The sequence below is a fragment of the Raphanus sativus genome, chromosome 3 (assembly GCF_000801105.2).
Source record: "Raphanus sativus cultivar WK10039 chromosome 3, ASM80110v3, whole genome shotgun sequence".
Lineage (NCBI taxonomy): Eukaryota > Viridiplantae > Streptophyta > Magnoliopsida > Brassicales > Brassicaceae > Raphanus > Raphanus sativus.
In genome coordinates this window covers 17,530,769-17,552,068 of record NC_079513.1, presented here as the reverse complement: position 1 = coordinate 17,552,068, position 21,300 = coordinate 17,530,769, and the positions used below count along the sequence as shown (strand labels likewise).

Below are 21,300 nucleotides of genomic sequence, written 5' to 3'. Positions count from 1 at the left end.
ATTAAAAAGTTTAGCTGCAAGATTTAATGAAAAAAACAAATTAAACCTTTTAGTAGTCAAAACATTGTTTATTACCAAAGGTGGGACCACACTTTCCTTGTATTCCTTACCCAACCAACAACGTTGTAGCCTTTCTCGATGAATGAGGTATCCGTGGGGATCTTACCACTCAAGACTTCAAGAACCAAAACTCCGAAACTGTAAACATCGGTCTTCTCAGTCGCTCTACCGCTTTGCATATACTCTGCAACCATCACTCATGATAGGTTACATGACCGATTAAAAGGCTGAAAAGCATTATTGTTGTTATTAATTACTGTCCTACCTGGAGCCAAGTAACCGAATGTGCCTGCAACAATGGTTGTAATATGAGACTCTTCGTCCTCTAGCAGCTTGGCAAGTCCAAAGTCCGATACACGAGCCTCGAGATTCCATCGAGTAATATGTTGCTTGATTTGATATCACGGTGTATAATCCTAGGAGAACAATCATGATGCAAGTATGCTAACCCTTTTGCTGCTCCTACTATAATATTTACTCGTGAATCCCAATCCAGTTGGTCGCCTCTTCTGAACATCCAAAGATTTCACTCAGTAGAATCATGATTATCTGTTTAGGAAAGTTTAAAAAAAAATGAGGATTTTTACGTGAAGAGCTTGGTCAAGGCTACCACCAGGAAGGTAATCATAGAGAAGAAGCTTTGATGTGGGTGAGTTGCAGTATCCACGTAGATTCACGAGGTAACGATGTTTGATGCTTCCAAGAATCTCAAGCTCCCTTTCGAAAAACCTATCAAACCCTTCGTTTAACTTTACAATCCTCTTCAGCGCAAAGACATTGCCATCTTCCATGTCCAGTTTGTAAACTGTTCCAAAACCTCCGCAGCCTATTATATGCTCTTCGTTTAGGGCTTCCAGTTTCTTGATAATGTCTTTAGAAGCGTAGGGCAAATCTCCATGGAACATCACGATAGACGCACCTGGATCAAATAAAAATCCGTCTCTCATGGTGTCAAAGTTCTGAGTGTCAATATAACATACTTCCAGCAAAAAAGAGTCAGCATGGTCACCTCCACCGACAGCTATGGCAAGGCTTTTTACTCTCAACAGTACCAAGCTTTTTATAGAGAAAGCATCCCAGAAACACATGAGCGCCACTAGGAGCAGCCCACCGACAGTAGCTGATGCACTTTAAAGCAGCTTACCAGTCTTACCCTCTTGTATTGTAGGGAGAGACAAAAAAAGCAAACTCGAGTCACAACAAGCTATACCCATATAACCTGACCACCAAACTGATAAAGACACAGCTGGTTTACCTGGTGTAGACCCAGAACCAGTAGAAAAGTTTCCACTCTCGTCTTGGCACACCACATCAATTTGCTTTCCACACAATTTAAGATTCCCGATGAAGCTGCAAAGTGTAATGCATCAGCTCAACAATCCGTTATTTTTAGCTAGTAACATGGTGCTGCCGTGCAGGGTGACAGAAATATAAATGTCTTGCCAGATTAACGATAGAGAGATTATTGCCAAAACTCTGGTTGGAGAAAGAGGTGAAGATGAAGTATACTTACGAGTCATTCGAAATTTGGGGAGTAAGCCATCAGAAGGTATTTTCCACCAGAAAATTGTTTGAGACATTGCTTCAAAGAAGAATAACTAGTTAGCACAATAACACCCGAAATATACACAAGTTAGAGAGTAAGCCACTCACAAACTAGTAAGCTTTCCAACTGCCCAAGTGAAACAGGGATAGCTCCAATGAGACCGTTGTTTGAGATGTCCCTTTATAAAAAGAGAAAAATCAGTTTAGTAGTTTATAAGAATTCATATAATATGTCTAACTGATCCGAGTGAATTCCCTAGCATAAATTCACAGCATCATTTTATACTCCAACTTTTTCACTCATCACCAATGTTCACGATAGGTATGTTTGGAATTAGCTGTGTTACTACCAGATTCTCAACCGCTAAGAATACATAATGCTGTCAGTTACCCTGTACGTTTGAGGTTAACCACAACTAGAAGAATGAGTACTTTCAAAAATCTATGTTGTTACTGCATGAAAGGTGAGAAGAACATTGTGGTTTAGTAATATGATTATAGAAATTGTAAATGGTGAAAGTAGCTAATGGAACAACAAATAGCAGAACACGGAGAAAGAGTGCTTACAGATTTTTAAGCCCGGTCAGGTTTCCCATTTCACTTGGGATTGGCCCAGTGAGGTAATTATTCTGCAAGTATCTGCAAGAAAACAATTTAGACAGGATTTTGTAAGCCAGCTAAACTTTCAACTGACAAAACCCTTTTTGGTTTACCATCGCTCACAAAACAAAACCTGTCTTTCGTGTCAGGAAAGTTCTATAAGTTTTAGAAAAGAAAACTAAAACCATCTCAACAATGAAGTGTAAACAGCATAAGTATTTTAGGAAAGCACTTACACTCCCTCCAGTGCCGTGCAGTTTCCCAATGCTGCAGGTATTGAGTCATATAAATTATTGTTGTGAAGCATTCTGCGATACCAAGGGAATGCAGAAACGTTATGCAGGAGTGGATGGATACTCTAATAAGCAATCAAAAATTCAATAAGGTTATAGCACATACAAAAGCCTCAACTGATCCAACTTTCCAAGGTCAGGCGGTAATGGTCCGCTTAATTTGTGATGAGCAAGACTCCTGCGCACACAAGAAACTTTAGTAACCAATAAAAGATGCAGCATATATTTAGAGAAAAAAAAAAAGGTTAAAAGTTTCAAGCTTACAAGGCAGTAACTCTTTTTGTTTTCGCATCGCAGGTCACTCCCTTCCAGTTACGGATCAGGATCCTCTGACCTCCACTGACGTATGACACCATCAGAGCTAGAAATTCCACTTCTAAAGCTTAGAAGCGCCTCACCTAGAGAACGAAAAAGGAACAAAAAAACGGATTGAAACCCTACAGAGGATTGGGCAGGTGATCATAGTTTCGTCATACACAGGTAAACATATCACCGTACCATCAGGACTAATCGCCTCATTTTCATTCGTCAGTGAACAAAGTAGTGAGATCAAAAGAAGCCATGACCAGCAGCGCTTCATCAGCAGAAGCATAATATAATTAATGCTTCCCTCCTAACATACACTCAGCTGCTGGTAACGCTCTCTTGATCTTCAAGAAACAAAAAAGGCTCCTGAAGATTAAAAAAGAACGCATCTATCATTAAATTGAATAACAAGAACAGCAAACCCCCCTATCAGATGAAACTCAAACAGGTCAAAACTACACTGAACTATATGCTGAACATACTCTCTTGCCCAAAGATCACCACTTTAAACCACCCACCGAATCAGGTCTTAATCTTACGATAATACCCTCATACATAACAAAACCAAACTCACAAATCCTCTATTACATAACAAGCTTCCCAAAACATCTCATTAGATGTACAACAAGAACAGCAAACCTCCTCAGTGAAACTCAATTAAGACAAACAACCACAGCTGACACACTCTATTACACAACAAGTTTCCCACAACATCAATACACAACCTTTACATGCTCTCTCATCTACATTAACAAAACCCAGAACAGTAAAGTTCCCCAAAACGGACAAAACCCACCTCACAATTTCCAAAATTAGAAAGCGAATTTGAAATTGACTCCCGCTAAAGCCCAATTCTCCCTCGAGCAGTCATCGCAGTCTCACCACAGATAGAACTCAAGAGTCAACCCGGTACAGTAATCTTCAAACGAACTCGATTCGTTGATAAATCAAACCCAAAATCGCACTCCCTCCCCCTCCCAAATCGGAAGCTTACACGAACCTAGAATTGGATCCGCGAGAGGAAGATGAAGAGGCAGAACAGGACAGAGGAAGAAGACGATATTCGAGCTGTAAAAGGTGTGGTTGATGAGAGAGAGAGTGAGATGGGAGAGAGAGAGAAAGTGAGAGTGTTCAGTAAACCAAAAATGTTTGGGAGAGGGAATCGGCGATTTACAACCAATGAGAGAGGCGAAGTGTGGTTCGCACGTGCCCGACCAGACTTCCCGCACGTGTCGACCGACGATTTATTACGCTAAATCGAAAACCCAGGATTATTTACAGACTGGCTACAGCTTGCTGGGTCCGGTTATGTATCAATATGGGCCTGAGAAACCCACCATTAAAGATTAACCGGTTTTAGTAGCAACCAGCAACCGGTTTAGCTCAAATTTTCAGTTTGATTTTTTTTTCCTGAAAATTAATAATAACGATTTTAACAAGGATTTTTCAAAATTTTATAGAATTACAAATGAATAAAGTTTTTGAGACAGTATAAATTAATAGTTTGCTGAGACATAATTATAGTACAATTTTTAGATCTACTAATAGATTCAAAAAGTGATTTTCAGCGAACAATTACATATAATATTTTTAGATTTCAAAATTATTTAAATTTTTTAAAAATAATTAATCTCATAAACCCTTTGAGTTTATGTTAAGCTGATTTTTAAAAAATATTTATTTACAGATAAAAATGGATAAGTTAAGATACTGATGCAATTTTTTATTAAGAAAAAACAAGTGTGTCAAAATAAGAATTGTTATTTTGCTGCCTATTCTTTATATATATGGTTGAATATCATCTCATCAAATGGTGCAATGATAAAAAGAAACAACATTAAATTATTCTATGATTTTATGAATTCTATAATATTTTATTATTTCACTATTTGATTTAATATATTAATACATCATATAGCTTATAATTATTGACAAAATAGCTTATTTTTATATTTTATTAATATTTTCTATTGTGGTTAGACATTAGAAAATTTGAAATCTAATCCAAACCCAAACCAAGAACTGTTTATGTTATCCGATCTAATATGTAAAAAATATTTGAATGGAGTTTGCAAAGTGTTACACACACCAAAATGTTATTAACTAAATCCAAACAGATAATCCAAAAAATATAAAGCTAATAATCAATATAAATATTTGAAACATACATAAATGTTTCAGATACTCAATTCAATGTTTATTTTCTATGATATATATAAAATAAGTATTAAAATTTAAATAAATATCTTAAATAATCAACTACCAATAAATAATTATTTATTTGTTTGTTTAAATTACAAATCTACACTGTTTATAAGATAACGCATCTTAGTTTAAAATCAATGTGTCTTTCATCCTTGATTTAATATTCTGTCGTTATTTTATCAACTTGATATGTGTTGAAACAATTTCTTTTAAATTTATTTTTTATTTAGTTTTTACTTTTAAATTTATCTTTTACTTTGAGTATATCCAAATCAAACCAATATAACTAAAGACAAATGATATATAGTTAGTTTATTTGTGTTTATTATGTGACACCAATTAAAACTAAAATCTATGTAAAATATCTGATATCAATCTTTTTTTTGAACAAATCTGATATCAGTCTGTGTTTACAAATTTACTAAAATAAAACATAAAATTTGATATAAATTGATATCTAAATCTGAAACATCCAATCGAACGTCCATACCTGATCTTTGTGGTGACATATTTTTTTTGTCGGCAACTTTAAAGATTCATATAGATTCTGAAAACCAGGTTAGAGGGATCACATCAATGTGAACGATAAAAGATGGTTATTTTTTTGCACTATGTGCTAGACTATCCATCTTTTTATTTTGTGTTCGTGATACAAAGATAACCTCCGAGGATGTGAAATTTCTCTTCAAACTTCTTATGTTTTCTAGATAATTTTCAAAGGCAGGCCATTCTTTAGGACATATTGTTATCTTCACGTAATATGAAATCACATTCATCATTTAATATATATATATATATATATATATATATATATATATATAAATTTACGTGAATACAAAAGGTCATTTTTATTACAAACTAATTTTTCAAACGTATTTATTAAATAATAAAATTAATAAATTTTGGCACACAAATATATATATATATATATTAAATATATTTTCTTCTTTTTTGAACATGACTAATCATTTATATTTTAATGTATATATTATATTTAATATATAAGTTTGTTTAAAGAGAGAGATTGGATAAATAAATTTTAGTTGATCCAAAATTGTAGTACAAAATATATCTTTTAAATGTAATATATATCATTTAAAACAAATTATAATACCTAATAAACAAGAAGAATTTTGGTTAGTAAAAATATACTATTTCCGTTTTTAAAAGATTTATGTTTTAAGTTTTTCACATTTATTAAGAAAAACATAAAATTATAGTTACCAATGCATTGTTTTTTCAATAAAATATTCCTAATAATTTTTAACCAATAAGATTTTAATAAACATAATTATATTGTTTGAAATGTACAATTTGTCATTAATCAATGTATTGAAAACACAAAAATATTTTTTTAAAATGAAGGTTTTTTCAGAACGTGAATCTTTTAGAAGCAGAAGGAGTGTTAATTTTATTAAGTATATAAAATATTACTTATGTATAACTTTATTTGTGATAGTGTATTTTATTAAATTGGTCTAATATGTAATGTAAGTGATGACCATATTAATTTAAAGTAATATCTAATAGTAATTACGTTTTGAGTACCATAAATAATAAATTATACCTATAGAAAAAATTATTTTCATATGATGTTTATGTTTTAGTAAGATATATATTATTTTTTTTGCTTATAATAGAATTTTAAAACATATGAAAATACACTCTTACGAGATAGAATAACAGTTTAAATTGATTTTATATTTAAAAAATGATTGTTGGAACTAAATTTTCTTAAATATATTATATTGCATTATCCGAAAAGTTATTAAAAGTAGTAAATCTTTATAGTTTTACTAGAGTTATATTTTTTTACTAGAGTTATATATCCAAAAAAATATATTTTTCAAAAATATTTTCAGACTGAATCAAGCGGAACTCAATTAGTTATGAAATTTGCAGATGGTGGGCCGGGCCAAGCCCGACTAAAACTCCAGGTTTAACCTAGTACAGTTTGAAATATCATCTTCCATGGAGAAACAAAACGCTAGTTAAGACGATTTCAAATAATGGCGCGTGGATTTCAGATCCAACAGAAAATCGCGTGAAATGTTCTAGAAAAACAATCAAGCCACCGATTTAAACGTAGAAACCAAAATTCCTCCACTCTCTCTCTCTCTCTCTCTCTCTCTCTCTCAATTACGCTCCATCCTTCTCTCTCTCTCTCCTTTTTGGTCCTTTCTCTCTCTTGCCGGCCTTAAAAAAAATTTGAAAAGAGAGAGAGAGAAAAAGCTCACGAAGAAGGAAGGCTCTCATATAATAGATCGGAGAGAGATTGATTGATTTGTGAGAAAAAAAATGGCGGATGCGGAAGAGAAGTTACTGAAGGAAGCGAAGAAGCTCCCGTGGGAGGATCGCCTCGCTCACAAGAACTGGAAGGTTAGGAACGAGGCCAACGTCGACCTAGCTTCCGTCTGCGATTCAATCACCGATCCTAAGGACCCTCGCCTCCGCGAATTCGGTGAGTTTTCCCGTTTGCTAGGGTTTTTCAATTTCGCTAGGCTCAGATCTGATTTCGGATCTGATTCGAAATTTGGTGTTGTTGTGTTTTTTGCAGGTCACTTGTTTAGAAAGACGGTGGCGGATTCCAATGCGCCGGTGCAAGAGAAGGCGCTCGATGCGTTGATTGCGTTTTTGAAGGCAGCTGACTCAGACGTTAGCAGGTATGGTGGTGTTGAGTTCTAACAATGCTCTTTCTTGTAGAGCGAGTGTTTTTTTTTTTTGCATGTGCAATTTAGCTTGTTTCTGCGTTTTTTTTGAAGGTATGGAAAGGAAGTTTGCGATGCCATTGCTGCCAAATGTCTCACGGGTCGGCCCAAGACTGTGCAGAAGGCGCAGGAGGCTTTCTTGCTTTGGGTAGAATTAGAAGCCGTTGATGCTTTTCTGGTATGCCCCTTTTATTCTACCTTCTTGCAACTCTGTAAGGTCTTAATGTAGATATATGGCTTCACCATCTACTCATAGCATTGCTTGCTAGATTGGTGACATAGAAACGAAAGTGCTTTATAATCCATACGGAGTGATGTAGATTATAGCATGCGGCTCTGTTGCCCGGATCTGTGTACTGTCATGTTATGCTAGGTGTCTAGTTTGAGAAGAAATATATATATACACCTTCTTGGCTACTGTTTTGAAGATGTCTACGCTAGTGTTTTCTTCTATATCCGTTCAGTCATTTGATTTTTTTATTTTCTTTACAACTGTTGAGAAGACGTGTATTGGTAGTTTTGTCGTTTCTAGGAGAACATCGTCCGTGTACAATTTAACATATTTGTCATGATTGCAGGATACATTGGAGAAAGCTATAAAGAATAAGGTTGCAAAGGCTGTGGTACCTGCAGTAGACGTTATGTTTCAAGCTCTCAGGTCTGTTCCGAAGTCCTAGTTAGTTTTCTCCGTTGGTTCTTTATATCTTTTTTCTGAATAACGACACTAGTTTCTTTTTTTTTTGTCTTAGTGATTTTGGATCAAAGATTATTCCACCCAAAAGGATTTTAAAGATGCTTCCGGAACTTTTCGACCACCAAGATCAGAACGTCCGTGCATCTGCCAAAGGGGTAACTCTGGAGCTATGCCGTTGGATTGGAAAAGACCCTGTAAAATCTATTTTGTTTGAGAAAATGAGAGATACAATGGTAAGATTTATGTTGATCCATACGTTTTCAACTTTAGCCATTCCACCAAGATGATATGAACTGGATTTTTAGTATTACAGATACCAAATAGATTGGAAATCAGAACCACAACCTTGGCTTCGTGATTTAAAATTTCACTTGATAATGTCTTCTTTGATTATGCCCCAAAAGCTGTCGAATTAGTTCCTTTGTTCTCTTGTGTTCTTTCGCAGACGCTAATATTCGATTTTATTGTTATTATGTAAGAAAAAAGAGCTGGAGGCTGAGCTTGCCAATGTCTCAGTGGGTGCCAAGCCTGCTCGAAAGATAAGGTAACCTCGACCAGCGATAACGATTGTTCTTATTCATTTTTGGCTTAACTACCACATACCAGATCTAGTTTCACCTTTATGCAGTTTATGAATTTTGAATTTTTTCTATTTACTATGTCAAGTTTCTGAAAAATTGATTTTATATGCATAAGTAAGTTTCAAGTACTTGGCATGATTTTGAAAACTGCAATTAGATTATTTATGTACTTGGCTTTCAAGGTCTGAGCAAGACAAAGAGCCAGAAGCAGAAGCTAGTTCTGATGTGGTGGGTGATAGGCCCAGTGAAGAACCTGTTGCTGATGGTAGGTAGCTTGTACTTCAATAAATTGTTTCTTCATTAAGTAATGTTGAGAAAGCTGCTTACTTTGATTCTTCTTGATCTATCTATTACATATTAGCGCCTCAGGAAATAGATGAGTATGATCTTATGGATCCTGTGGATATTTTGACTCCTTTGGAAAAGTCTGGGTTCTGGGAAGGAGTGGTGAGTTATGGATTCTTATGCTTTATTTCTTGCGTTTGTCCTTTATTGAAAGAACTTTGTATAGGATACTACTTCCTTTCTATGTTGATTGCATGTCACACGTCGCACCAACTAATTTTGCCTCTCTTTTAGAAAGCTACAAAGTGGTCAGAACGTAAGGAGGGGGTTGCAGAGCTAACAAAGCTTGCTTCAACAAAAAAGATAGCTCCTGGTGATTTTTCAGAAATTTGTCGGACCTTAAAGAAGGTAGTTAACTTCCACGATAAGAAGTCCAGGCGGCATTGATTATTATTTATATGTTATAATCCTTTGTATGTATTAGCTCCCTTGCAGTAGTTTCTAACTGTTGCTGATGCATCCGGCAAACATATGTGCTTATTGATTAACCTGTAGTTTGAAGTTCATGCGCTTTATTTAAACCCTCAAATAGGGAAAATGTTTTCTGATTTCTATTTTAGTGTGTAGATGCTGTTGTTGTTCAAGATTTATACTGCTTACCTATATATACCTGCGATTTGATAGTGTTTGTAAATCATTCCAATCGCAGCTTATCACGGATGTGAACTTAGCCGTTGCTGTGGAAGCTATTCAAGCCATTGGAAATCTTGCACGTGGTTTAAGAACACATTTCTCTGCTAGTTCACGGTTCATACTACCTGTTCTACTTGTGAGTCTTGAAGAATCATTTATCCAAAATTGTTATTACCGGAAAATCCTTTAAGTCTTTCAATTATAGATATTCCTTTTGTCATGACTGGGTTATAGTTCAGCAATTGATTAAAAACTTGATGACTTTTTGTTGCTTTAAAGGAAAAATTGAAAGAGAAAAAGCCAACCGTCGCAGAGGCGCTTACACAAACGTTACAAGCAATGTACAAAGCTGGGTGTTTGAATCTTGTTGACATTATAGAAGGCAAGAGTAATTTTATCTTGGAAGCTCTATTGATTTGCTTATTATTTTCTTGTTCATATATTTTTCTCATTATTCACATTGGGGACCGATATTTTATCTGTTTCCTAATTAACTTTTCTCTCTTTTGCAGATGTAAAGACGGCAGTGAAAAACAAAGTACCACTTGTGCGTTCTTTAACATTAAACTGGTTGACATTCTGCCTTGAAACAAGTAACAAGGCTCTTATTCTAAAGGCGCACAAAGAATATGTCCCTTTATGCATGGAGGTTAGTATTTTTGTGCCTAATGGTTCCTAAATTCACTTTGAGTGAACATAAGCATGGCTTTTTTTAGATAGTAGGTAAATATTTCTAAGTCATGGAAGCTTATCTATATGCAAAAAGCCTAGTGTTAAAAGGATAAATAACGTGTGAAAGGTGTGAAAGGTTGCAGTTCGTTTAGGTGTTATGATCGCTGTTATCGCTTCTACATTGAAAAATAACAAATTGTTCGAACCTATAACTTTTTTGAATGATGTAGTGTCTCAATGATGGAACTCCTGATGTGAGGGATGCAGCATTCTCGGCTTTGGCTGCAATAGCGAAGGTATTCATTTTATATTGTGCTGAACAGCAACCTATTCTCTTTGTCTTCTGTGTTACCTTAATGCTGTACACATGTTAGAATATGTGGATAAAGGACTCTTGTACTACATGATTTCCTACTCCTTATATTTTTATTATTGGTCATGTCAGTCTGTAGGTATGAGACCTCTAGAAAAATCGTTGGAAAAACTTGATGATGTTAGAAGAAAGAAACTTTCAGAAATGATTGCAAGTTCTGGTGGGGAATCAGCTGGTACAAGCTCAGGTTTGTGAACTTCTATTCCACACATCCGTTAAGCTGAACATCAAGTTTTGTATGTGTTTTCTTCGCATTCTAATTGAATATTGTTTTCGTATAAAAGTGGCAGTTCAATCTTCAGTTGGAAGCACGACCACGGGGGTACGTTTCTAGTCAGATCTCCAGTGTCACTTTGCATTGATCTATTTAAATACTTTTTACGTACGTTTTCCTTTTGACGGAAGAAGGGTAGGCCATCTCCAAAGTGGAAATGGGATTTTGACATAGTTAGTACTTAGTATTAGATGCTACTATTGCCATCTTGTTGTCTGGAGTTAGGTTAATGTCTTGCACCCGTTCACGTAGAAGTTATTTTTGTAATCAGTCATATCGACTCTCTACATAATAGTTATGCCACTTCAAAACTTTATACAGAATTCAGAAGCGTCCTTCGTAAGGAAATCAGCAGCAAGCATGTTGAGCGGGAAAAGACCTGCTGTGAGTTTCTTCTTGATCTTTTATTTTTCTGTTACTATTGCAACTTGCAATTTTCCTCAGTCCCATCATGACTTGTAAGTTAATCCATGGTTCACAACGTAATGAAAAAGGGGGGTGGGATTGACGAGAGTTTTGTTTTATCTAGTTTTCTAATTACATCTGGTCTCATTAACTTTTAATTTTTTCATATAGCCTGTGAGCAAGAAGGCTGCGCCTGGCAAAACAGGCGGAAGCAAAAAAGATGGTGCTGTACGGAATGAAAGTTCAAAATCTGTTGAACCGCCTGAAGATGTCGAGGTACATAGTAGTATGACTCTACGTCACATTCTTGTTTACATAACCTGTTATGTGTATGACTCTGTCCTTCTATCATACTTTTATCGTGTTAACATCCAATTCTTCTTTTCAATTTTTAGCCTGCTGAGATGGGTCTTGAAGAGATTGAAAACAGATTAGGTTCTCTTGTAAAACCAGAAACTATTTCTCACTTAAAGAGCACTGTATGGAAAGAAAGACTTGAAGGTTTGTCGAAGGCCTAATTGACTCTTTTATTCTCAAAGCTGTTTCTATATTTTCACTCAATCGCTGGCCGCTCTGTCATTGTCTGATTTTAGGTTTCTGATCACACTCGAAATAATGTTATTAAAAATCTGGTTCGGCTATTTACTTCTTAATTTGTTTTGCGCGAGTGGCTGATCTCATTTTAAATGGCTTCTAATTATTTTTCATTACACGTAGGATAATTCTGTTTTGCCGGGTTCCCGATTTTGATTTCAATGCTGCATTCGCACACCTCACAGAAGCTCTTTTTTAGCAAATCTCGTTTATTATTTTGGAATTCCAGTTTAATGATTTTTTTTCTTAATATTGCCGTGCAGCAACGTTGTCTTTGAAAGAAGAAATAGTAGGACTTCAAGAGCTAGACAAGTCGGTGGAAATCTTGGTTCGGTTGCTGTGTGCAGTTCCTGGTTGGAATGAGAAAAACGTGCAGGTATGCATTTTACTCCCATCTAAAATGTTTTTTTTTCTTAGCTTATTTTAAAAGAAGTACACTTAAGCATATTACTTGGAAATGCAGGTTCAGCAGCAGGTCATTGAAATTATCACTTACATATCTTCAACTGCGGCAAAGTTTCCTAAGAAATGTGTTGTGCTTTGCATTACGGGTACTTTCATTTGATAAATGCTGTACTCTGACGTCAGTTCAGTTTTTTACAAAAACTATTGGTTCGTAGCTCATTTGCCTAATTCGCAGGCACTAGTGAACGAGTTGCAGATATAAAGACACGAGCCACTGCTATGAAATGCCTTACTGCTTTCTGCGAAGCAGTTGGTCCTGGATTTGTTTTCGAGAGGGTTGGTGCTGCTTTTGTCAATGCTCGATTACTCGTTGACTTTCATTTTAACTAGAACAGAATGATAATTCAAGGCTTTTACTTGTAGCTTTACAAAATCATGAAAGAGCATAAGAACCCCAAGGTTCTTAGTGAAGGCTTGTTATGGATGGTTTCTGCTGTTGATGACTTTGGCGTCTCACTTTTGAAACTTAAGGTTTGAAAAAAAATTCCTACCTCCGTTGTCAATTAAACTGCAGTATCTAGGTTATATTCATTCATGTTAAAGAAGAAATTTCTGTCCATTTGACAGGACTTAATAGATTTTTGTAAAGATGTCGGGCTGCAATCTAGTGCAGCTGCTACCAGAAATGCTACAATTAAACTTTTGGGTGTTTTACACAAGTTTGTTGGTCCAGGTAGCTAAACATTCCTTTCAGTTACTTCTTCTTTGTGTTATGTCTGTTAGAAGAACATTTCTTTTTAGAACAAAATTAAACTGTGTTATTTCTGTTTGCAGACATCAAAGGGTTTCTTAATGATGTCAAACCTGCACTACTAAGTGCCCTTGACACCGAGTATGAGAAAAACCCTTTTGAGGTACATTTGTGTGGATTTCCTTGATTGTTAGAATTATTGTTTGTTTTACTGGTCTTATATTCTCTTCATCAGGGGACTGTGGCTCCTAAAAGAGTTGTTAAGACGTCAGTTTCAACTTCAACCTCTGCTGGAGGGCTGGATAGTTTACCTAGAGAAGATATCAGTAGCAAGATTACCCCTAATCTTCTTAAGGGTTTTGAGAGTCCTGATTGGAAGGTGCACGAATTGTAAATTATTTTTTTTCATCTAACTAACACGTGTTTTCTGGAACTTTCTTTTAAACGCTAGAGGTGAAAATAAGTATTTTAACTTCTGTAGATGCGTTTGGAGTCAATCGAAGCTGTCAATAAAATTCTGGAGGAGGCTAATAAACGTATCCAGCCAACTGGCACTGGTATAAATTCAAGATTTTTTCCCCATTATTCTATATTTTTACTCCAAAACTGGTCATTAATTCTTACTCTGTACCATTTTTATTTCACGTTCTAGGAGAATTGTTTGGTGGTCTACGAGGACGATTGTTGGATAGTAACAAAAATCTTGTTATGCAAACGTTGACTACCATTGGGGGTGTTGCATCAGCTATGGGACCAACTGTCGAGAAGGCTAGCAAGGTTGTGATATGTCAAGCTTTGAAACCATATGTTACCCTGTAATATATCACTGCCTACCAGTTTTACTAAATTGCCGAGTGATCTATTTCAGGGAATTCTATCAGATGTTCTGAAATGTCTCGGTGATAACAAGAAGCACATGAGAGAATGCACCTTGGCTGCTCTTGATATGTGGCTTGGTGCTGTACATCTCGACAAAATGGTTGGTGATAATATTTCCTTAGGCATATACATTTCTGCGCGTAAATATAATTCCGTCAACTTGCAATCTTTTTGATTCTCTTAATGCAGATTCCTTACATTATAGTAGCACTAACAGATGGGAAAATGGGAGCAGAAGGACGTAAAGATCTGTTTGATTGGTTGACAAAACAACTTGCTGGATTAAGTGACTTTGTGGATGCTATACATTTACTGAAACCTGCAAGCACCGCAATGATGGTGACTCATCCAAACTTGTCATAGCGCCTCATCAGCTTTAACCAGTGATTACGTCTTTTGTGATGATTCTTATCTGTTATGCTTCTGTGGATCTTTCCAGGACAAATCAGCAGATGTACGAAAAGCAGCTGAAGGATGCATTTCTGAGATCTTAAGAGTCAGTGGACAAGAAACGGTAGGTATCCTAGGGTTTTAATTGTCCTATTCATAGCTAACAGTTAAAACCCGATACCTGATTATTAAGTGCATTTTTTAGATTGAAAAAAATATCAAAGATATCCAAGGCCCAGCATTAGCGCTTGTGCTTGAAAAAGTACGACCGGGTTATGTCCAAGGTACTTGTCCATTACCTGTTGTCACAACATGTTTTCTCCCTCCCTTCCCGTTTCATGCTAACGATGTTGTTTTCAGAACCATTTGAATCATCAAAAGCTATGGCGGGGTCATTGCCGAAAGGTGTTTCCAAGGTTTCAAAATCGACTTCTAATGGTACCTTGAAGCAAGGAAACCGATCTGTGAGTTTATGTCTCTTAACATATTTTTCTGTATTCAGTTCGTAATGTCTGACTAGTTTTTTTTGTTTTCTGAAGAGAGCCTTACCAACAAAGGGCTCAAGGCCAGATCAAATTACATCTGCCCATGATATAGCTATCCAGTCACAGTCTTTGCTAAATACTAAGGACTCCAATAAGGTAGAATGAGTTCTCCAACGGCTTAAGATTCACCCACATGTATTATTTAGGATGATAAAATAATCATTTTTGTACGTTTATCTGCAGGACGACAGGGAGAGACTGGTGGTTCGTAGAATCAAATTTGAGGAGCTGCGGCCCGAACAGATTCAGGATCTTGAGGTTTGTTTTCTCGAGGATATAATTGACTTGTGCCTTACGATCATATTATAACTAGTGTTGGTGGTTTGTGCAGAATGATATGATGAAATTTTTTAGGGAAGACTTGCAAAAACGGTTGTTGAGCCCAGACTTTAAGAAACAAGTAGATGGGCTGGATATCCTACAGAAGGTAGCTGGATACTGATATCTTCAATCTTATTCATCTGCTAGATTTTCTTAAGTTATTTTTCATCAGTTCTATTTATTTCATACTTTTCCCTGCAGGCGCTTCCGTCTCTTTCGAAGGAAATTATAGAAGTACTAGATATTCTTTTAAGGTGGTTTGTGTTGCAATTATGTAAATCCAACACAACTTGTCTACTAAAGGTAATTTGTACGTGTTTATTTTGTTATTGTAGCTCGCATTTGACACTGTTTGAATGTAATATTAACGGAACTTCATTTGCTCTGGGTAAGAATAGGTTCTTGAGTTTCTTCCAGAACTTTTCAACACATTGAAGGATGAGGAGTACTGCTTGACAGAAGCAGAAGCTGCTATATTTTTGCCTTGTTTGGCGGAGAAGGTTAGGCATCTGATACTAATTTCCATTGGCGTTTGCCAGTTTATTAGAATTCTTTCCTTTAATCCTGTCTTATAGAAAAATGGTGCTTCAATGTCTATATATTAAATTCTCTGTAATTGTTGCAGTTGGGGCATAATATTGAAAAAGTAAGAGAAAAAATGCGTGAGCTGATGAAGCAGATCATCCAGGCATATTCTGTAGCAAAGACATTTCCCTATATTTTGGAAGGTTTACGTTCCAAAAACAACCGTACAAGGATAGAGTGTACAGATATTATTGGTTATCTACTCGAGACTTGTGGAACTGAGGTAGTAGCAAGACTTGACAAACTATTTGACATCTCTCTTCTGTTTGGATTCTGATATGTTTTTGTAAGCAGATAAATGGACTACTGAAACACTTGAATATGGTTGCAAGCTTGACAGCAGAAAGAGATGGCGAACTCAGAAAAGCTGCTTTGAACACCATGGCTACGGGTTATAAGATTCTTGGTAGGTCATGAAATTTATGAGTTCTTGTTAAGTTATAATAGAGAGTATGACAATTTATACATAGTCTTATAGTATTTTCTTTTGGGGCCAATTTATGTAGTCTTATAGTCTGCTCTTTTGGGGCTCGTGTATATTTCATAAAAATCTGGAATGAAAATCATGATTCTAGAAAGATTTTTGCTTCTGGTTGTTCATGTCCTCGAGATAATATTTTGCACTCTTTTCTCATTACTTGGCTTGTTATTGTAGGCGATGATATCTGGCGATATGTTGGGAAGCTTACAGATGCTCAAAAGAGTATGCTTGATGATAGATTTAAGTGGAAAGTAAGCCCGAAATATAATTTTATTTGTCTGCTTCAGTCTTGTATTTGTGAGTTTTATTTTCATCGTTTGTTCTGCATCAGATCAAAGAAATGGAGAAAAGAAGAGAAGGGAGACCTGGGGATGCACGAGCAGCATTGAGGCGTTCTGTAAGAGAAAATGGGTGGGTAAATTTGTTGAATTTTTTATGTAATCTTGCCATGCCATTAAGTCGTTCTGGTACAACTTATTCGTACTCATTACTAGCGATATGCTGTAGGTCATAAACATAATCGCATAATTGCAAAGTCTAATAATGCGTTTAGAGTCGCAGAAGTATCTCAGTGTTTTGTTTTTTAGTAGTCATGAACAGAAAAGATACCAACAATTCTTTAGTATGCCTATTATTTGTGACTTTCTTTGTGTTTCCAGACCTGAAGTAGCAGAGCAAAGTGGTGACCTTCCTCAGATGGCCCCTGGTCCTTTATTCCCAAGGTAATGTTTTCAACTGCTATCAGAAAGTTCGTTTGATAATATAGGTTTCTGTTACTAATATTCCCGACTCAATCATTTTTCCTGTCCAGGCAAAACTATGGTATTTCGGAACAAGTTCTGGAGAGGAACCCAGTACCTCAGACAATCGCTGGAGTTAATGGCCCAACTGACTGGAATGAGGCTTTGGACATCATTATGTTTGGCTCGCCGGAGCAGGTATCTTTGTAATTGTTGCATTGTACCACTATAGCAGTTACTTAGTCATTGACTTATTTGAGGTTCCTAGTAGACATGATATTTTTGATGTAGTTCTGATAGGAGGTCGACCTGTACTTACCGACTAATTTGTCATTCATGAAACTTAGTTGATGCATATTGGAAGTTATCATGCGAGTGTTGGTTTGTTTGATTTCTCATTTTGGTTTTTGTGGCAGTCGGTTGAAGGCATGAAAGTTGTGTGTCATGAGTTGGCACAGGCTTCTAATGATCCAGACGAGAGTGCAATTGATGAACTCGTGAAGGATGCTGATGGGCTTGTTTCATGCTTAGCAAATAAGGTTGGCGTAAAAACTTTCCCATACACTTCCATTTTCCATGAAGAGTTACTTGTTTTTCTGTTGACAACCACTTATATCTATTTTCGTCTGGTAGGTTGCCAAGACATTTGATGTCAGCTTAATGGGAGCTTCATCGAGGTCTTGTAAATATGTTCTGAACACACTTATGCAGGTAACACGGATTGAATTTGTTTTCTTAGTGACGCTGCTCTTCTTCGTAGCTGTCTAGCCGTGGTGGTTGTTGGTAAAACTCACGAGTATGTATTGCTGCAGACATTCCAAAATAAAAAGCTTGCGCATGCAGTCAAAGAAGGGACTCTGACAAGCCTTATAACAGAGCTCTTGCTTTGGCTTCTGGATGAAAGAGTTCCACGCATGGAAGATGGCAGCCAACTTTTGAAAGCTCTAAATGTTTTGATGCTTAAGATCTTGGTTAGATATTCCTCCCAAGTTCCAATGCTAAGGTTTTTCTTCATATGTAACTATGAAGTTCTCTGATGTTCTCTTTTTCTCTTTTTTTTGCTATTTAATTCAGGATAATGCAGATCGGACGTCATCTTTTGTGGTTCTTATCAGCTTGCTACGTCCTCTAGATCCATCTAGATGGCCTTCGCCTGCTACCGCTGAAGGATATGCTGTCCGGAATCAGAAGTTCTCTGATTTGGTAGTTAAATGCCTAATTAAACTTACAAAGGTAATATTTCCATGAAGTTTGTAGGACAATCTTTGTTTGCATAACTTACTTGCGTAGTTTTTAACTACCAGCCCTGCTGTTTTTTTCAACATTTGCCTCTCCTACTTGCTACGATCATTAGTTATATAGAAAGAAAGGTTAGTTAGCATATAACTTACTCGTTCTGGCTCTAATAAGAGAGAAATCAAAAGAGGAACTTTCGTTACACTTCTTGCAAAGTACATTAGAAAGGAAAGAAGGGCTTGGATTAGGATCTTTAGGAGGAAGTAAAATTAAGCGGTTTTAAAGCAATCGGTCAGGAGATATGAATCATATTCATATCGGTACTACATGTCTGATAATTGCTTGTCCGTGTTCAGCTCCTCCAAAGCACCATATACGAAGTGGATCTTGATCGACTTCTTCAGAGCATTCATGTATATCTGCAAGAGCTGGGAATGGAAGAGATACGTAGGAGGTACATCACCTTAAATGCACTCTTATAAATTTTGCAAAACTTAGGGCTATTTTTTTTTTCTGGATGTTTTCGTACTCAATATTATCAACTCATGTTTGATTGTTCTCTGTATTTTTTTCCAATGAGAAGAGCGGGAGCAGATGATAAACCTCTGAGGATGGTGAAAACTGTTCTACATGAACTTGTTAAGCTCCGAGGTGCTGCAATAAAGGGTCACTTGTCTCTTGTCCCTATTGACATGAGGCCACAACCCATCATTCTCGCTTATATCGATCTAAACCTTGAGGTAAAAATTATCAGCCTTTTATAGTTTCCTGTCCAGAGTTCTTTGCACACATGCTGAAGCGATGGTTTCTCACATAGCACACTGTTATTCAGCCCCTTGAGATGGCGAATTTGAAAAATTATTATATATCCTTACTTGCTCAATGAAATAATACATTGCAAAAATAGCACTTTAATTTTGCAAGTGGATCTTACTGAGTTTCAGAGAAATTCAGATAGAAACTATTATAATTGCTTTCTTGTTTTAATCTTACAGACTTTAGCTGCAGCAAGAATGTTAACTGCGACAGGACCTGTGGGGCAAACCCATTGGACAGATTCATCAGTTAACAATCCCTCACCTCCCGCTAATTCTGCTGATGTTCAATTGAAGCAAGAGCTTGGAGCGATTTTCAAGAAAATTGGTGATAAACAAACTTCCACCATTGGTCTTTACGACCTTTACCACATCACCAAGGCGTATCCAAAGGTAATTGATATGGCTTTGGATTTCAATTCTCTGTATCTCATCAACACACGACTATTGTGTAATTACAAACTCATTTCAATGCTCTTGTAGGTTGACATATTTTCCCAACTCCAAAATGCTAGCGAAGCTTTCCGTACCTACATCAGAGACGGTTTAGCCCAGGTTTTGTAACAACTCTCCTAGCTTCGTTAACCATTTCCTTTACAGCTTGAGTTGAAGATTTGCGTTCGGTGTGTGTGTGTGTGTTTTAGGTGGAGAAGAACGCGGCTGCGGGAAGAACGCCTTCAAGCCTACCGTTATCGACTCCTCCCCCTTCTTCCTTGTCCCTTCCATCTCCTGACATTCCTTCCTTAGACGTAAAGCCTCTGATGAACCCTAGATCCGATTCATACACTGACGACATCCGAGCAAGTAACATCAACCCTGGGACGCTTGATGCAATCAGAGAAAGGATGAGAACCATGCAACTGGCTTCGGAGCCTGTAAGCAAAGCTATGATGCCAACAAACGAGAACTTATCAACGGATAACGTACCGCCAATGAACCAACAGAACATTCCCCCGAGCCATATGGAAGCAAAAAGTCAACAACACCCGCACCCAGTGGGTCTTCCAATGGATGAGAAAGCGTTATCAGGTCTCCAGGCTCGAATGCAGAGGCTCAAAGGTGGCTCACTCGAGCATATGTAGAAGAGTGAATCTAAAAGTTACGAAGCAAATGGGATGAAAACATATTCGCCATTTTTTGTTGATTCTCTATCTCAGATTATAATGTTTTAGTGGTAATAGTAAAGTACCTTTTCTCATATACATATATTAAGATGTTACTGCGGCCAGAACTTGATGGAGTTAGTGTGTATAGCGGTGAGAGATGATGATGTGTGCGAGGATGAGACGAAAAATTGTTTACAGTTTCTTAATTTTTTTTCTGGTGTTTATTTTGATGACATTTGAATAGAGGTGATCTCATATGACATTTTCGAACAGACTAAAAATGAACGTGCACCTGGAAGATGTCCTAACATTGTTCACAATGTATTTGAAAAGCTTTCAGATATTGTATAACAGCGACAGTTCATAATTTAAATATTCGCTGAAAGAAAAGCTTATTAAGTTAGTAGGTAAAGTGAAAGGAATATAAATGTATATAAGAACGATCACACGGACCGACGACTCTTAACGAGAACGTGTATATATTCCTGAGACCAAACTAGAAAGGAATACCTGAGACCAAACTAGAAACCCCCACGGATGAGCCGATGGAAAGTAGAGTTGTATCTCAATCAGGCAGCAGCAACCAAGTATGATGGATTTGCTGACCGGTGAACAGTATGAAAGGCCTCCTATTCTTGTAGAGTTGGTAAAACTATATTTTAAAATGTTTTATAGCGTCGACCAAAAAAAAAAGTTTTATACCATCCCTGTATAATAAGGCTAGGCACGCGGCACATTAACCTTATAACGCCTAGGTT

At 36.5% G+C, this 21,300-nt stretch overlaps 2 protein-coding genes across 2 annotated transcripts; one reads left to right on the top strand and one right to left on the bottom strand.

Annotated features, from left to right (window-relative positions):
- Positions 1–5: 5 nt before the first annotated feature.
- LOC108847822 (LRR receptor-like serine/threonine-protein kinase FEI 2) lies at positions 6–3,547 on the bottom strand (the record flags this gene model as incomplete). Its single annotated transcript, XM_057006384.1, is given in 17 exon segments — positions 6–14; positions 111–244; positions 326–433; positions 436–589; positions 648–979; positions 1,070–1,216; positions 1,316–1,410; positions 1,570–1,617; positions 1,619–1,658; positions 1,714–1,784; positions 2,173–2,244; positions 2,442–2,513; positions 2,605–2,676; positions 2,763–2,813; positions 2,815–2,896; positions 2,997–3,111; positions 3,536–3,547. Coding segments are annotated over 17 exon segments (1,614 nt in total), but the record flags the coding sequence as incomplete, so codon positions are not given.
- Positions 3,548–7,128: 3,581 nt separating this feature from the next.
- LOC108847294 (protein MOR1) lies at positions 7,129–20,785 on the top strand. The gene is made up of 52 exons (XM_018620501.2): positions 7,129–7,470; positions 7,567–7,672; positions 7,772–7,895; positions 8,296–8,375; positions 8,467–8,644; positions 8,891–8,955; positions 9,175–9,257; positions 9,354–9,439; positions 9,572–9,685; positions 9,987–10,106; positions 10,250–10,352; positions 10,483–10,619; positions 10,873–10,938; positions 11,088–11,202; positions 11,300–11,337; positions 11,611–11,673; positions 11,866–11,970; positions 12,090–12,195; positions 12,552–12,664; positions 12,752–12,839; positions 12,929–13,029; positions 13,117–13,224; positions 13,321–13,426; positions 13,528–13,607; positions 13,680–13,823; positions 13,926–14,001; positions 14,097–14,221; positions 14,313–14,423; positions 14,513–14,662; positions 14,763–14,837; positions 14,919–14,997; positions 15,074–15,177; positions 15,253–15,354; positions 15,442–15,516; positions 15,590–15,685; positions 15,781–15,882; positions 15,978–16,079; positions 16,205–16,387; positions 16,459–16,570; positions 16,820–16,896; positions 16,977–17,056; positions 17,305–17,367; positions 17,457–17,583; positions 17,802–17,924; positions 18,019–18,096; positions 18,198–18,356; positions 18,460–18,618; positions 18,978–19,075; positions 19,205–19,361; positions 19,617–19,829; positions 19,920–19,991; positions 20,081–20,785. The coding sequence occupies exons 1-52, from the start codon at positions 7,308–7,310 to the stop codon at positions 20,516–20,518; spliced, it is 5,928 nt and encodes a 1,975-aa protein (XP_018476003.2). The 5' UTR covers positions 7,129–7,307; the 3' UTR covers positions 20,519–20,785.
- The last annotated feature ends 515 nt before the right edge of the window (positions 20,786–21,300 follow it).